At 46.4% G+C, this 17,112-nt stretch overlaps 1 protein-coding gene across 1 annotated transcript in view; it reads left to right on the plus strand.

Moving 5' to 3' along the window:
• Nucleotides 1-17,112, plus strand: part of PACS1 (phosphofurin acidic cluster sorting protein 1) — a 140,415-nt gene that overhangs the window by 107,813 nt on the left and 15,490 nt on the right. Inside the window, exons 3-11 of the mRNA XM_081278769.1 lie at nt 1,734-1,823; nt 2,431-2,556; nt 5,317-5,461; nt 5,720-5,811; nt 5,894-5,974; nt 8,438-8,497; nt 9,695-9,855; nt 10,216-10,309; nt 15,401-15,481. Coding sequence (XP_081134895.1) covers nt 1,734-1,823; nt 2,431-2,556; nt 5,317-5,461; nt 5,720-5,811; nt 5,894-5,974; nt 8,438-8,497; nt 9,695-9,855; nt 10,216-10,309; nt 15,401-15,481 — 930 coding nt within the window. The remainder of the gene's footprint in view (nt 1-1,733; nt 1,824-2,430; nt 2,557-5,316; nt 5,462-5,719; nt 5,812-5,893; nt 5,975-8,437; nt 8,498-9,694; nt 9,856-10,215; nt 10,310-15,400; nt 15,482-17,112) is intronic.

Raw genomic sequence — 17,112 nt, forward strand, 5'->3', positions numbered from 1 at the left:
CAGTCTGGTAGTTCCTCAGAATATTACCATGTTACCTAGAATTCCACTTCCAGGTCATACCCAAGACATATGCCTATGTCCATAGCAGCACTATTCACAGTACTAAAAAGTGGAAACAACCTAAGTCCATCAACTGGTGAGTAGATAGGTAACATAGGGTCTCTTCATACAATGGAATATTATTTAGCAATAAAAAGAATGAGATACATCCATTTGATTCAACAAATATGCGCCTTCAAAACATTATGCTAGCTGGGCTGGCTGCAGTGGCACACACCTGTAATCCCAGAAATCCGGAGGCTATCAGGAGGAACACAAGTTCAAAGCCAGTCTCAGCAACTTAGCAAGACCTTATTTCAAAATAAATAAATAAGGCTGGGGGTGTGGCTCAGTGGTAGAGAACTTGCCTAGCATGTATCAGGCCCTGAGTTTGAACCCCCTGCACTACAAAAAAATGAAAATAAAATTAAAAAAAAAAAAACACTATGCTAAGTGAATGAAGCCAGTTACAAATGACCACATATTATATGATTCTATTTATATGAAATGTCTAGAATGAGAAAGTACATATAGAATATATGAAAAGCCCTACAACCAGAAAGTAGAAAAATGGCAGCACAGGGCAAGGGAAGAGAGGTAGGTGGCTGGGGAATGCCTCTGTGAAGTGGTGAGAATGTTCTGATTCAGTGCTGATGGTTAATTATGTGCTTTAAATGGGTGAATTTTATGGTATTTGAATTATATCCCAATAAAAATGTAATTTAAAAGCCTGTGCCATCTCACAAAATTATTTTGGTTTTGGAAAATATATTTTTATTAAATACATGTTGGTAAATATGCAATCTGTTCATTGTGTTATTTTTAATTTTTTAATATTTATTTTTTAGTTGTAGTTGGACACAATACCTTTATTTTATTTTATTTATTTTATGTGGTGCTAAGGATTGAACCCAGGGCCTCGTGCGCGCTAGGCAAGCGCTCTACCCCTGAGCCACAACCCCAAGCCCTCATTATGTTATTTGTAAATGAACTAATACATATTTTAAAATATCTGCTTTAATTCATACTATAGTAAATATTGACATGTAAACAAAACTGTTTGGACCCTAAGTAATTTTTGAAGCATGTAAAAAGTTCCAGAGACCATCTGGGCACAGTGGCTCGTGCCTTAAGTCCAGTAGCTCAGAAGGCTGAGGCAGGAATATTACTAATTCAAAGCCAGCCTCAGTAAAATCAAGGCACTAGGCAACTTGTTGAGCCCCTGTCTCTAAATAAAATACAAAATAGGGCTGGGGATGTGGCTTAGTGGATGAGTGCCCTGAGTTCAATCCCTGGTACTCCCACCCCCAAAAAAAGAAATGTTTGCAGATGTGTATAGCACATGTTGGATGGTGAAAGTCCAGTAACAAGGGCTGCTGCTATTGGAAGGTGAAATGTCGTGTGAGTAAATAAATAATGTAAGATAAGGGGTAAGGAGTGCTGGGTGGAGGAAATTAGCAAATTACATATGGTGGTCAGGGAGCTCCAATGGACAAGATGCACAGATTTAGAGGGAGAGAGCTGTGTGTATGCTTAGAAGAAGAACATTCCAGGTGCAGGGAAAGCCAGTGGAAAGCCCTGCACAGGTATGGCTTGCGTGTGTCAGGCTTGATTCAAATAAGTACAGCTAAAACTGGTGAAATGTTTGGAGTGAGAATGTTGTAGCCTTTAGAAGTTGTTTTTCGTGGCTTCAGGGGTCAAAAAGAATACTTCGCTCCAACGAGATCATCCTGCCAGCTAGTGGCCTGGTGGAGACAGAGCTCCAGTTAACCTTCTCTCTTCAGGTAAGAATCTTCTAGCTCTTTAGTCTAACATGCCACTGCCAGTGTAGTTCCCAAACAGTGCTCAAACCTGGAAACTGCTTTCCCCAACAGGAGCAGAGCAGTCCCTCAGTCTGCCACAGTGGTGTGCTCAGACAGGCTATGCTGCTGAGACGTGTGCTGCAGCTCAGGCTTCCTTCCCTTGCCTTAGATACGGCCATAGCCACCTACTGTGCCTTGCCACCCACTCACCCCTCTCCTTAGTGACCCACAGCACATAGCCCAGCAGTCTTCTGTTGCCCCTTGTGATCCACATCCTCCCCTTCCTCATCCCCCTGGCACATCTCTCACCGTAATCCCAGTAGCCCACATTGAAAAGCATGGAGAAAACACCTGACCAGATGGCAAGGGAAAAGGCAGTTCTGAAACTGTGTGGAGCCTAGAACTGTTGGGGAGCCAGGCACCAGGCAGAGCCAGCCCTCCAGCATTTCTTTCTCCCCTGACCACCCCCTGCACAGATGGTAGAAAACCAAAGCACATGAGGGCTGTGTCCTGTAACGGGACTCCAACCCCCCGCACCCCCCAAGACACGGTGGCTTAGCAACTGTCTGGATTCTGTTTGTGCTCCTAGTACCCTCATTTCCTTAAGCGAGATGCCAACAAGCTGCAGATCATGTTGCAAAGGAGGAAGCGGTACAAGAACCGGACCATCTTGGGCTATAAGACCTTGGCTGTGGGACTCATCAACATGGCAGAGGTGAGCAGAGAGTAGTCTTAAACTGCTGGCCTGTAGGTCAGAGAGCCAGGACATTCGCAAGGCCCAGCTGTTCATGCCCAGCGTGTGATTTCCCCAGTCTGCGGGCAGGTGTTCAATTTCACTTTGTAAGTTACTTTGTTGGAAATTCAGGGTATACCTCTTTTTATCACTTTCTTCTTCACAAGTTTTTTCTCTCTTTTGTTGTGGTGGTGGTGGTGGTGGTGGTTGGTGGTGATTGTGGTTGTTGTTGTTTGAGATGGGATCTTACTAGGTTGCCCAAGCTGGCCCCAAACTCCTGGGCTCAAGTGATCCTCCTGCCTCAGACTCCAAAGTAGCTGGGACTCCAGGCTTATACCACCTTGTCCAGTCCTAACTTTAAAAAAATAAAGAATAATATGAAGAATTCTCCTGTGCCAAATTCACCCAGATTCTTAATTTGTTAGCTAATTACCACCATTGCCTTATTATCCTGTGTCCCTTTGTGTGTATCACTTTCTTTTCTGAACCATTTGAGAGTAAGTTGCAGGTGTGGCCACCCCATTGCACATTACTAGTGCACTAGGTTAATTTCCTAAGAACAAGATGCTCTCCTTCCCGAGCTCCATGCCGCCATAACAGTCAGGACACTGACACTGTCTCACCCCAGCCCCCAGTCAGATGGTGCTGAATGTCTCAGTAACCTGAGATCTGATCTAGGAGTCCAGATTGTGTTTTGTCACTGTGTCTCTTTGCCCTCCTTCAGCATGTGGAGTCCCCCAGTATTCCTTGTCTTTCATGACCTCCTGGGTTTGAGAGTCCAGGCTCCTCAGTCAGGTTTATCTTACCATGTCTCAAGATTAGGTTCTGTTTGTGCAGTTTTGACAGAATTACCTACCTAAGTAGGGTTGCTGCATGGTGTTGATTTGTGCCTTGACTGGTGGTAATAAATTTTATCACTGAGCAAAGATGGTATCTGCCAGGATTTTCCACTATAAAATTAATGAGTAAGTATTTTGTATTTATTAACAAAAAAATATTCTATGTAGAGTTATTTTGAGGCTATGTAACTTATCTTTTTCACCAACTAGTTTGAGCATCTATTAATAATTCCTGCCTAAACTGGTTAGTACTTTGATGCCTGCTGAACTGTGAATATCTAATCCTACCCTTCCTCCTGTGTTACCAGTTGGCTTCTGTTATAAAATGGAGCATTCTCTTCTCCCCCTATTTACCAGTTGATTAACTTATTTGTACCAGTTATGCAGGTGGGTTCCTAAAAGGACATTTATTTGATGGGAATTAATATACTACTACATACTTACTTATTTTGATATTCCATTTGTCTCAGATCTGGCCAGTGGGAACCCCTAAAAGCTGCCTTTCATGCCTTTTTTGATATGGCCCTTCATTTTTCACATACTTTTCTCTCTGGCACAAAATATTCCAAGCTCATCTTGTTCTTTCCCTAATCCAACCCCTGGAATAAACTCATCCTCTGAGAAGTCCTGGGTTTTTTGTAGTGGAGAATGGTATTTAAAAACCAAGATGTGCTGGCTTCCATGCATGGGCCTTGTTGCTCCCGCTGCCTCTGCACACGTGCATGCACATGTTTGTGTGCACATGTGCTCGCAGACACTCCTGCACCATGTCCCTTCCACATCTGGCCTCTCACCATGAGCACAATGGTAGCTTCGGTTCCAGCACAGCCATGGGCTTTTCCAGCTATCCCCTTCCACATTTCTAATTCCCTTCTCCAACAGGGAGAAGGAGGCTCCCATTTTTTTTTCCAGCGTTTTGCTGCTTGTGCAATTCTCCTGTGTGCCAGGTGAATCCCCTCAGCCCTAACAAAATCTAAGGAGAAAGGAGCTGCAAGTCAGGTTTTTCTTTGTTGTTGTTGTTACCAGGGGTTGAACCACTTAGGGATACTTAACTACTGAGCCACATCCCCAGCACCCCCCCCCTTTTTTTAAACATTTTATTTAGAGACAGAGTTTCGCTGAGTTGCTTAGGCTGAGTTGTTTAAGCTAGCTTTGAACTCAAGATCCTCTTGCCTCAGCCTCATGAACCATTGCTGCACATTAGTTTTAAAAATTATTTTGGTACTTTAATAAATTAAATAGGGAAAATTTTGTGAGATAGTCCTAACCCATCTTTCTGTCCTCTTCAGGTTTTATAACAAAGTGAGAGATTTGAGGGTCAGTGGATTAATGCCAACACCCCATTTTCCCCACTTTGTCAAATCCTGCCATTTCCCTGTTCTCTGACCCTTATTCCTCATTGCCAGAGTCAGATGACCACCACTTGTAGGATGAGCCCCACCAGCCTTGAGAACTAGTTTGTGAAGTACTTAAGCTAACATGCAGTCCCTAAGGATTAACAACCATTTTCAGTCTCAGGCTTGGATTACCAGCTATAAGTACATGGCCCTGACCAGTGGCGGGCACTTCTGGAGATAGCTGTTTGGTTTGGGTGTTTTGTTTTGTTTGAGATGGGACCTCACTACATTACCTAGGCTAGCCTCAAACTCCTGAGCTCAAGACCTTCTTCCTTAGCCTCCCATGTAGCTGGGGCAATAGGCATGCGCAACTTTGCCCGGCTTGGCAATAGTTTTAAAGTAAATGCTTGAAGGCAGTAGGAGTACATCAGGTGTTGACTTAGAAATGAGAAGGAAAATGTGTCAGCAGAATGCCCTTGTCACTGGCTTGCTCGCTCATTTGTATTAATAAAAATAACAGCCCTGTGACCTGCATGAAGGAGCTTCCACTGCCACTCTGCTCGCAGGTGATGCAGCACCCTCACGAAGGCGCTCTGGTGCTGGGCCTGCACAGCAATGTGAAGGACGTCTCAGTGCCAGTGGCAGAAATAAAGATCTATTCACTGTCCAGCCAGCCCATTGACCATGAAGGAATCAAGTCCAAGCTGTCTGGTGAGATATATGCAGTGTCTGGGGACGCATGGGAAACAAGGGTGCCTGTCCCCTGATCTCTGTCCTGGGAAAGCTTAGCAAGGCCTTCCTGAGATGTGTCCAGGCAAGAGAAGTTTGGAGATCCCTGGAAATAGTGTGGCCATGGCCATGGGCCTCCCCTCCTCTTCTCTGCAGCCCTTGTGTGCTGCCTTCTGATCATCAAAGTCTCTTAGGCAGATGTTCCAGGGCAAGTCTGTCTCACTCATGTGTCTGTTCCAGATCGTTCTCCTGATATTGACAACTATTCTGAGGAAGAGGAGGAAAGCTTCTCATCAGAGCAGGAAGGCAGTGATGATCCCTTGCATGGGCAGGTAGCTTCCCACGGCCTTTTCTATGAAGTGCCCGAGAAGCTTCTGGGATTTCGTGGCCTCATTCCATCCCCTGTCCACTTAGGACCTGTTCTATGAAGATGAAGATCTACGGAAAGTAAAGAAGACCCGAAGGAAACTGACCTCAACCTCAGCCATCACAAGGGTGAGCCACCCAGGTCGTGCAGCCGAGGCTCTCAGGTGGGAGGGGAGTGGTACATTTAGATCTAGTGGGGCTTTTGAAAATCTGTCAGCTCATGGCTATCTCATCAAGATTTCCATTCAGCCCCAAGTCCCTACCCCACTGCCCACTAAGAAGCAGCATGGTAGGAAGCCACTTTGGCAGACAGGGCAGTGCGGGCTTCAGGTTCTGCAGTCTAGAAGAAAGGCGGAGTACACTTCTTCCAGAGTTGGAAAACAGGTGCTTGGGGGAGTGGGGGGCGGGCAAAATACTCAGACCCCTCACCTCCCCTCTCCAGGCAGGTGCTACAGAGAGAAGACCAGCTATCTCTAGGGAGTGCAGCTAGGTTGTCCTTTACTGAACTTACCCAGAAATAATAGACAACTACCTGCAAACTCCAGAGCTGGGTTCATTAAGGTTTGATTACATTAGAAATAGATATAAATATATAGTTCTGCTTCATGGATCCATAACCTTGGAAAACAAATGCCTTTGGATTATGTTTCCTGCAGAAGGTTTCCTCAAGAGTCCCTAATTTTTGTAAAATTCAAGTCCTAGACAGAGAAGCTAAGATCCAAAATTTCCAGGGACCTCTGATTGATCCTGAAGGCCCTGGGCCAGCATGCAGGAGTCAGGAGTACCAGGGGGTTTTAGGAGAGAAATTCCCAGTTTCATTTCCCCCAAAGGCATTCTGATTCTCTTGAGTGCAGAGCCAGCCTAGGGACTGACACCCTGAGAGTGAGGAGCCCTTTCCCTTTGGAGTAGAGCATAGGTCAGCACTTCTAGAGGTGTATCCAAGCCTGGCAACCCACTGTGAAATAAGGCCATCACCTCTGCAGGCAGCCTCAGGAGCCCCGGGGCCTGTGTTTCCATACAAACCCTCAACACAGTGACCTTGATTTCCCCTCCACATCAATGATTGGGGAACAGGAGAACTGCTCCCTTATCCCATTGTACTTAAGTACCTCAGGCACCCAGAGCCCCAACCCAGCCCCTCCCTCCATAGCACTCTGAGAAGATGGAGCGGCTGAAGCTCCTTAGGCTGGGCTTTTCTCTTTCCTACTCTGTAGCCACCAGGAGGCCCACAAAGGGTGCCCCTGGGCTTTCTGAGTCATCTCTTCCTATGTTTCCTGCCATAGTGTCCCCCGGTGTACAACCAAAGATCAGTTTCCCTGTCAACATCCTCCCCCAGGGATGGTTCTGGATGTGGCAGGCACTCTCCAGTTGTGTTTCTGGACTCTCAGCGATTGCCCTTGGCTTGCTTTCCTCAATGTACCTTCTCTCTCCACCAAGAGCACATTCCAGATGTTAATCTGTGTACTGTGCTGATAGTCAAGCTTCTCCTGTCATTGTGAACTCAAGGGCACAGGCCCTTTCTGCCCTCTTTGAAGGCCTTTCAGTTTTATTTGCAAATCAGTTGTGTCCATCCCCAGTTTGAGTCTCATTCAGGCAAGAAATACTTATGTCCACAAACTAAGTCTGGATCTCCAAGCAGGGGACAGAGATCAGTGAGGCTGGTCAGTGCTGTCAGAGAGCTCCAATGTCTGCTCACACTCATCTCTGCAAGTAGCTACAACACAGCAGGATGGCACTGTGAGGCTGAACTCACATAAGAGACAGTCGTGACACTAAGGGGAAGGCGACCACATCTGATAGTGTCTCAGATGAGATACCAAGAGATGGGCACATACACCATCACCAGGTGGATTTGGGGACTACTTGTGTTCAAGGCAGAAGACTCTGTGCACAGAGGCAGTGTGGGGCTGAACGGTATTCTCCAGGCATCAGCAGCAAGCTGCCACTGGGCCAGGGATGAGGAGTGGGTGAGGCTAGAGACAGGCAAGACTGCCCTTGGACACTGACAGACCTGACTCCTAGGCCTTGTTCCAGAGAACAGGCCAGCCAGAGTGGGGTAGCATGATCAGATTTGCCTCTGGAAGGACGAAGGCCGATACAGTGGCCCTGGGGAAATGCTAGGAAAGGCTTGGGTGAAGGCAGTGGTGTCACAGGTGCTGACCAGACAGCCGGAGTGGGCCAGCATAGGCTTGGAGGGCACTCCAGGTTTGGACTCGATGACTGGAAGGTTGGGATGTCACTGACTGGGGTTGCACATGCAAGAAGAGGACAAATGTCATTCTAGGGACTGAGTATATGACAGGACTCTCACCAGAGCAAGGGATGAGCTGGCGGTGCACACCTGGGAGTTGTCAGGGTGCCGTGGAAACCTGGGAACAGACAGAACCTCCTCTCAAAGCTGCGCATAGGGCTCTAGGACCTGTGCTATGATTGGCTGTGCTTGGGCCTGTCTTCCCTGGGAGGATTCAGTGCTGAGGCCAGGAGACGTCTCTTCCTGTCCTCTCGCCATTCCCTGCAAGGATGGGCTCTGTTGCCTTGGACTGACCACCAGTGAATGTCATTTGAAAATTACTGTGCAATTTGTCTCCACAGCAACCTAACATCAAACAGAAGTTTGTGGCCCTCCTAAAGCGGTTCAAAGTTTCCGATGAGGTATGGCCCCTTGCCCCTGAGGTTGATGGTGAGTAGAATTCCTGGAGCTCCCTACCTTGTTCCTGTGTAGCACTGGGAGTCTGCCTCCTGGCATGCCTAGTAAAGCACTGAGGGAGAGGGAGGCTAAGCAAGACATTCCACTCCTGGAAAGAGGGAGGAGCTTCACACCTCATGTGCAGCTTTGCAGTGTCTGGAGACAGCACAGTGGTGTCCAGCCACTAATTAATACAGGGCATCTGGCTTGGGATGTCAGCAACAAATCTAGCTGCTGCTGTTGATTTTCTCTCATCCCCTAATGGAAACATCAGTGAGCACCAGCCTGCAAGATCAAAAGTCCTCGATGGTTAGCTCTTAAGCCACCAGGAGTGGACCACTGATAGAAAAGCCATCTCTTCTGGGTTACGGATGTTCTAGGGCTCTGCATTTGAGCCAAAGCTCAAGTGAGGCCAGAACTCCTCCATAGCTGCTTCCTAATACCTTTCCTCCCTCAGCCATAATGCTCCCAGCACCCACCTTCACTCTTCCCATCCAGAGAATCTTAGTTCTTCATCCTTTCTGAACCTCCAAGTCCCAGGCAGAGATTCACTTTTTGCCTCGGTGGACTGAAAAGGGGATAATGGTGAAAGTTGTTCAGAGAGTAGGTCTTTGTCCTTCTGTGGACCACAGAGGAAGGCAGAACTAGTCGCCCACATGAACCTGGCTTCTGGGTTTTCTTGGCCCGTTTCTTGGGAGAGGCATATTAGCACTCAGTTTTCCTCCTGGTGCAGGGTCCTGTTATAGATGACAGGGAGACCTGAGAGGGGAAGGTGGCCTTACTACATCCCTGCTCTCAGGGTTGGACCACAAGAGGATATCAGGACTATTCTACCAAGTGTGACTCTGTGGCATGTCCCTTTAGAGGGCATATTACGCAGGCCAGTTGACATGTGGCCCAGAAGAAAGGAATTGCTACCATAATTGTTAACAGGGGGCTGAGGATGTGGCTCAAGCGGTAGCGCGCTCACCTGGCATGCGTGCGGCCGGGGTTCGATCCTCGGCACCACATACAAACAAAGATGTTGTGTCCGCCGATAACTAAAAAATAAATATTAAAAATTCTCTCTCTCTCTCTCCCCCCCCCCTTCTCTCACTCTCTCTTTAAAAAAAAAAAAATTGTTAACAGGAAGAACCCCTCAAAGATCCTTTTTCTACACACAGGTGGGCTTTGGGCTGGAGCATGTGTCCCGGGAGCAGATTCGAGAGGTGGAGGAGGACTTGGATGAGCTGTATGACAGCCTGGAAATGTACAACCCCAGCGACAGCGGCCCTGAGATGGAGGAGACGGAGAGCATCCTCAGCACCCCAAAGCCAAAGCTCAAGTGAGGCCAGAGCTCCTCCATAGCTGCTTCCTGACACCTTTCCTCCCTCAGCCATAATGCCCCCTGCATTCACCCTCACTGTTCCCATCCAGGGGATCTTAGTTGTTCATCCTTTCTGAACCTCCAAATCCCAGGCAGAGATCACTTTTTGCCTCTAATTGACACAATTCTGATTGGATTCTTAGGAAGTCCCTCCACCCAGGTGCCATTCTCCGCCCCCACAGCATCCTTCCTCACTGGGTGGGCTTCCTAGAAGCCCAGGCTGTTGATCTGCCTTGAGCACTGGCTCTGCTTGGCTCTCGTGAGCTGCTGTTCTGAGCCACGATGGCTACTGACCCCGGCTGTGCTTCTTCGCTGCAGGCCCTTCTTTGAGGGGATGTCGCAGTCCAGCTCACAGACGGAGATTGGCAGCCTCAACAGCAAGGGTAGCCTCGGAAAAGACACCACCAGCCCTGTGAGCAGACCAATGGCAATGAGGGGTGGGGAGAGGGACCTGGCGTGTTGGCTTCACACTCTGGCCCTCTGCTTCTCTGAGCATGGCTCCTCTGAGACCACAGGAAAGTGGCTTTAGTTTTCCTCTTGTCAGCCTTGGCTGGGAGCATAGCACTCTGATGGCATTGCTGTCTCTGATCAGATGTTCTTTTTGATCTGTTTCTGCTGTGACATGGAGCCTTCCCTCCTGTCTCCAGAACTCTCCCTCCATGTCCTTTATGCAGTGTTTGAGAGCATGTGGCATTTGGCCAAAGGGAAGTGATTGTGCCTTCCAGGTAGGGGAAAACCAGTTTCAAGGGGCAGAGGGGCACATGGTCTGTCCAGAATATAGTACCTCGACTCTGCTGGGTGGAGAAACTTAGATAAGCAGTGCCCTGAGGATGTAGAATGTAGTGAGTAAGAGGACAGAGCCACCCTGCTGTGGTGTCCAGTGCCCAGCAGCAGGTCACGCAGGATCCCAGGGTAACACTGCCACCTCAGGCCTGGAGAAGCTGCTCTGCCCTGGGTTCACACCTAAAGGCTTGCAGAGCAGAGCTGTGTTTGCTGTGTCAGAGCTGTCTTTTCTGTAGACGAGAGGAGCCAAATCCGCCAGTTGTTGCTGCTTTGGCAGAAGATGAGGGATATGGTCCCCCGGCCACAGAGGGAATACACAGCTCAACCTGCAAGTAGTAGGTGTTAACCATGAGGAGATGATCCAAAGCTGCCAGGCACACCATCTCCTGAAAGCATAGTCTGGTAGGGCTGTGTCCTCCTCCTGCATGCACAAACCACCAGTGTCTCCTGGGGCTTCTGTGGCTGCTGTTCTGCCTGCGGTCACCAGGTGGCACCGTCTCCTAGCTTATTCCTCTTCCCAGTTAAGGCGCAGCCTGACCCATCAAGAATGGCCTGGCAGTGTGTTAGGAGACAGAGGAAAGAAAACTGGGGTCCACACCAAGAATTCTCCCACCGACAAGCCTCAGGCCTGCCTGGCCACCAGTGACCCAGTGCCTCCCCAGCTCTGGTCCATGGTGATCTGGGCCTGAGGGTCCTCACTTACTGTACTGCTAGCATTTAGGATGTGGATCAGAGTTCCTTTTCCTCACAGGGGGCTGCTGAATGGCCCTGCTGAATTGTCACTGTCCCTGTGGACAGACCATTGGCCACGAGAGCCAGATTCCATCTTAAACAGAAGTTGTAGTTCTTCTAGAAAGAAGCCCAGGGCCTGCTGAGGGAAGGCTGCTACCCCGTGCTCTGGAATGTGGGACAAGTGCTGGCCAAGCTGATGCCACGGGGCACTGATCACAGCACTGGCATGCTCTGTGGGTGCTAGTGCTCCCTGTCACTTGGTCATTAAGAAGAACTAATTTATAACAAAAGAATTGTTTCTGGATTGATAGAATTTTACTATAGGTTCTGCTTTAGTCTCACTTACAAAGTTTACAACATTTTGAGGAAAAAATTACTTTGACAGTCTAAGCCTCAGGTGTCTTATTTGTAGTGTAAGGGTATAGGCACAGGAGCCCATTGCCTCAGAAGGCAATGGAATATCATTCTCTACAATGTGACGGCCTGTGAAGGCAAAGAATGCATTTGTGCAGGGCAGAATTTCTAAGTATGAATCGTGACTCCACTGACTGTAATCTTGGTCAAATTCCCAAGCCTCCATTTTCTCATCTACAAAGTACTTGTCAAGAAACATGCTTCACCAGGCCCCGTGGAGATACAGTGAGATCATGCAGGTCAGACCTCCAGCAGGAGCTGCTTACTGGTTGCTTGCTGGGGACCTACCTGCAGCAAATGTCAGCTGCTGTTGTTTTTATTATCATAATTCCTTAAAGCCATTTCAGTTTTGGACTCCTAAAATTGATAGAATTTAGATGTCTTTTATACAAGTCCTTAAGATTCTGGTTCTTTGGCTAGACCTCAGACTTGCTTTGCTGCTCCTCTGCTGAGAGTTCTATTTTGAAGAGCCCCATATGTCTTGATGTGGGTGTGGAACTGTGGAATCTTCTGGTAAGAAGGCACTTTGGGAACAGCAGAACAAGCCTGTGCTCTTATATGGAGAACTTCCTGGTGGATTAGGAGTAACATACAGTTGTGCGTGTCTAGGGACTATCTGGGTAGCTGCTGCCTCACATTGGTGGCTTCTTGTCCCTACTGCTGAGCATTGTCACTGTTATATTTTTGCTTCTTTGTTTTTTGGTGGGTTTTTTTGTTTGTTTGTTTGTTTGATTGATTGTTTTGTTTTGTTTTGTTTTGTTTTGAGGTGCAGGAATCAAACGCAAGACCTTATGTATACTAAGCAAGTTCTCTACCACTGAGCTACATTTCGGCCACATATGTTCATTTTTTTAAATTCACCTTTTGTTTTATTTTGTTTTGTTTCCCAGCTTCTCAGAAGATTTGGTTTATCACTAGAACCAGAAGAAATTCCTGATACAAATTATTGCAGTTGTTGAGTTTTCTGAAAGCTCCAGCACACAGTAGCAACATAATTTGGCTCTTTATGCTGATAACAATAGGCCCTGACAGTGCTTCAGGAAGTTGACCCAAGACACTGCCTGCTGCTAGGAGCTGCTATTTCCATAGCACTGTCAGTAATGGTGTTAGAGACTAGAGTTTTATCCCCCACACCACACACACTTCCTCAACAGCCACCATTACCTGTGGGCACATGCTACAGACTGGGAGCCCCCTCCAGTGCCAGTTAGGCAGACACAGCTGGAGCACTGCTGGGCTGGAACAGAAGTTTGGAGAAATTAGGAGCTAATTCCAATTTTTATTGACACTTATGCCTTAATAAAGCTAGTTGGGGTGATCACCCTCACTTGAGTGCAGACTTTCCCTTTATAATAGATCTCTCACCCTGATAACCTTAAAAAAGACAACAACAGAAAGCTAATGTGGGGGGCTGGGGTTGTGGCTCAGAGGTAGAGCACTCACCTAATATGCATGAGGCACTGGGTTCAATCCTCAGCACCACATAAAAATAAAATAAAGGTGTTATGTCCACCTATAACTAAAACAAAAAAATTTAAAAATACAATAACATTAAACAAAAAAGCTAATGGGGTTACATCTCAATAAATGTTTTCCCCTTTGCCATATAGTAAGAAAACAACAGGGTTACTTTAAAACCCCCAGTGGAGCTGCATTCCCTCTCTGGTCCATGCTGATCTGAAAGTGAATGAGAACTATCTTCAGCAGTGCTGTTATGGGATTCTAAACTCTGTTAGCAATGGCTAGTCACGTAGTTAATGTGTAAATAAACTACCTGCATGGCTGTTCTGCATGGCTGTGAGCTGTTACCCAAGCTACCCCACCTTCAGCACTGAGGTCATGGGGTCTAGCAAGTGAGCATGGGATTCTCCTTGCAGATGGCTCTGAACAGCAGTTCTCCACTAGGTGACCTTGCCTGCCAGCGGACATTTGGCAGTGACTGGAGATATTTTGGGTTGTCCCCAGTGGGGGGCTGCTACTGACATCTGTGAACAGAAGCCAAGAATGCTTCTAAACATCCTGTGATGCCCTGGACAGCTGGTCCACCAAGACTGTCAGCAGAGCTGAAGTGGAGAAACCCAGGTTTAGAGTGTGACACAGGAAGCCTGCTCTTGTGGTCTTTGGTCATTAGCTGATCCGGTGACCCCCTGAATGTATTAGCCTGATGTTCCCAATTTTATGACATTTACTCAGAGAAAGGACTCTGAGTAATTGAGAGGAAGCAGAATAGCCTTTATATTTTCTTCCTCCTTTGGTTCTTTAGAAGAAACAAAGAAATTCACTGAGGCCAGTGCCTGCCCAACATCCAAGACCCATAGCACATGCTGCTCCTGGCTGTGGTGTTGCTGTCTGAATAGCTAGAAGCCATATTACCTAATACTAAATATTTGGTTATTTATCTTTATCTGCAAAATAAACCTTCATTATTTATGAGCTACCACGTGGCTTCACATTAGGCATCTTTTTGCTTAATATATATTCTGTTAAGAGAGTTTAAAAAATAATGGGGCTGGGGTTGTGGCTTAGTGGTAGAACACTTGCCTAGCATGTTTGAGGCACTGGGTTTGATCTCCAGCACCACGTAAAAATAAAAACAAATAAATAAAGTATTGTGTGCATCCACAACTAAAAATTTTTTTTTTTTTAATAAAAAGAACTGGTAATGTAGCTTAGTGGAAGAGCACCCTGGGTTCAGCCCCCAGTGTCCAGGGAGGGAAAGCATTTGGCTACCATGAGTATCTTCAGTCTAAAAATCATAGACCCATGGGGCTGGGGTTGTGGCTCAATGTTAGGGTGCTCACCTAGCATGCATGAGGCACTGGGTTTAATCCTCAGCACCACATATAAATAAATAAAGTCCATTGACAACTAAAAAAAATATTAAAAAAACAAAATAAAGATATTGTGTCCAGGGGCTGGGGATGTGGCTCAAGCGGTAGCGCGCTCGCCTGGCATGCCTGCGGCCCGGGTTCGATCCTCAGCACCACATACCAACAAAGATGTTGTGTCCGCCGAGAACTAAAAAAATAAATATTAAAAAATTCTCTCTCTCTCTCTCTCTCTCTCTCTCTCTCTCTCTCTCTCCCCCTCCCTCCCTCCCTCCTCTCTCACTCTATCTTTAAAAAAAAAAAAGATATTGTGTCCACCTAAAACTAAAAAATAAATATATATTTTTTTAAATCACAGACCCAAACTATAAGATTCTCCCTTCTCTGTTATGCAGAGGAAGCCTCCATATTTCCCTTTAGGGCAAAAGTGTCCACTGAATTCAGGATCAGAGACTGTATGGATCCAATTGCAAAGTCATCTAACTTTGAGCCTCTCTTCCCTAGTGACATCTTGTGGGAGTCAGAATTTCTGAGTTCCACATCTCTGTGTCGTTCACTTAATGATTAATAAAATAACTGACCTCTCTGAAACTTCGTTTTCACAAAAATACACCCCTCATAAGAGCCCTAAAGATGTTCTGAGGTTGAATACACTAAAAGTATTTTAAGCATCTAGGGACCTAGTAAAACATGTTAGAGTTATAATCCTTTAGATCAAGGATAACCAATTATTATAAATTTTGCAGATGGAATTGGCTGCTCTAGAAAAAGTCAAATCTACTTGGATTAAAAACCAAGATGACAGCTTGACCGAAACAGACACTCTGGTACGTATGATTCCGTTTCCTCTTCTAGCCATTTTGAATATCCTCCGCACCTTTGGAAATAAAGGCAGAAAGACTCTTGTGGGCTGGTGCACATCTGTGTTCTTTTCCTCCTGAAGTCCTTACGTGTGGGGTAGAGCTGACCCTAAGATCAGCTCGTTGCCCACATTAACAAACCAGAAATGTCCCCATTCTGCCCTTTAATCAGAGGTCATCTTAGGGTTGAATAGTTTAGATAATTTCTGTCATTTACTTCCAAAAGATGATGACCAGTGTCTTCCCTTGAAAAGCTGTCCTTTTCCCCTTTCATTGGGGAGTTTAAATCAGGAAGTAACCTGACTAGAATTTCATCTGAAAAGATCACTTGTAGTAGTCACATGGCCAAGCAGTGAGCATTAAATCTCTTGAGTGGCTACTGATCACTCCTGCTCCAGGAGTGGGGCTGCCCAGGGTGCAAGCCAAAGCCTAGTGAGGCAGAGTGGAGTCAGCTGGGGTGGCCCCCAAGTGAGCCTTGAATTGCACATGCATTCACCATGCACCTCTGGTGCTAAGCACAGAGGATGCAAAGATGCCTGAACCATGGTCTCTGCCACCAAGTCCCCCTTTGCAGGGGTAGCCACCTGTGCACACCTGGGACAAGACTGTTGGAGGCCCAGGGAAGTGCAGGGGGATGCACTCTGGAGAGAGGTCATCTGAGCTGGCCTTGCAAGACACCCTGCAGTTCATCTAGTGGGGATGGGAGGCTGGACACTAGGTGGGAAGGAGAATGCCATCTGATGTGCTGTATCTGAGCCTCAAAGCGAGACCTTCTGGTAGTTGAATGGAGTCCATGGAAATTATGTTAGACTTTTGTTTTGTTTAATTTTTTTTTTAGTTGTAGTTAGACATAATACCTTTATTTTATTTATTTATTTTTATGTGGTGCTGAGGATCAACCCCAGGGCCTCACAACACGTGCACTCTACTAATGAGCCACAACCCCAGCCCCTAGACTTATGTTTAATATAGTAAATAATACTACATTGAGCATCTCATGCACGATGGAGCATTAGGCTTGATTCAAGATTTAAAATGTACTGTATTAACCTGTCCTTATTCGTTCACCAGCTTCCACTCTTGCCCATTGTGGTCCACACTGCATGTGACTACTACAAGTGATCTTTTCAGATGAAATTCTAGTCAGGTTACTTCTTGATTTAAACTCCCCAGTGAATGATTATATCTCAAATGGAATTTTAACTTAGCATTGAGAGGAAAAAACCAAATGTCAGAAGCATGCTATAGGATTTCATTTCTGTGGAATTCATAAAGAGGCAGAACTAACCTATGATGGCAGAAGTCAGGGTACTGGGTGGGAATGGGAACGGGCATTTGGGACCTTTCACGTGTACTGGAATGTTCTGTCTTGGTCTAGTTAATGGCCCCTGGGGCTATCCTTGCATAAAAATCAAAGTTTATGCTGGGGAGCAGAACACTTGTCTAGTATTGGCCAAGCCCTAGGATCTGATCCCCACCACTGCTAAATAAATAGATAAACAGACTTTATACTTCAGATCTAAACATTTTACTCCATGGAAGTTATTCCTTAGTAGACATTTTTAAAACATAAAGGATAGCAAATGCAGGGAGGTAAG

Source organism: Spermophilus citellus (assembly GCF_964194105.1).
Source record: "Spermophilus citellus genome assembly, chromosome: 2".
Lineage (NCBI taxonomy): Eukaryota > Metazoa > Chordata > Mammalia > Rodentia > Sciuridae > Spermophilus > Spermophilus citellus.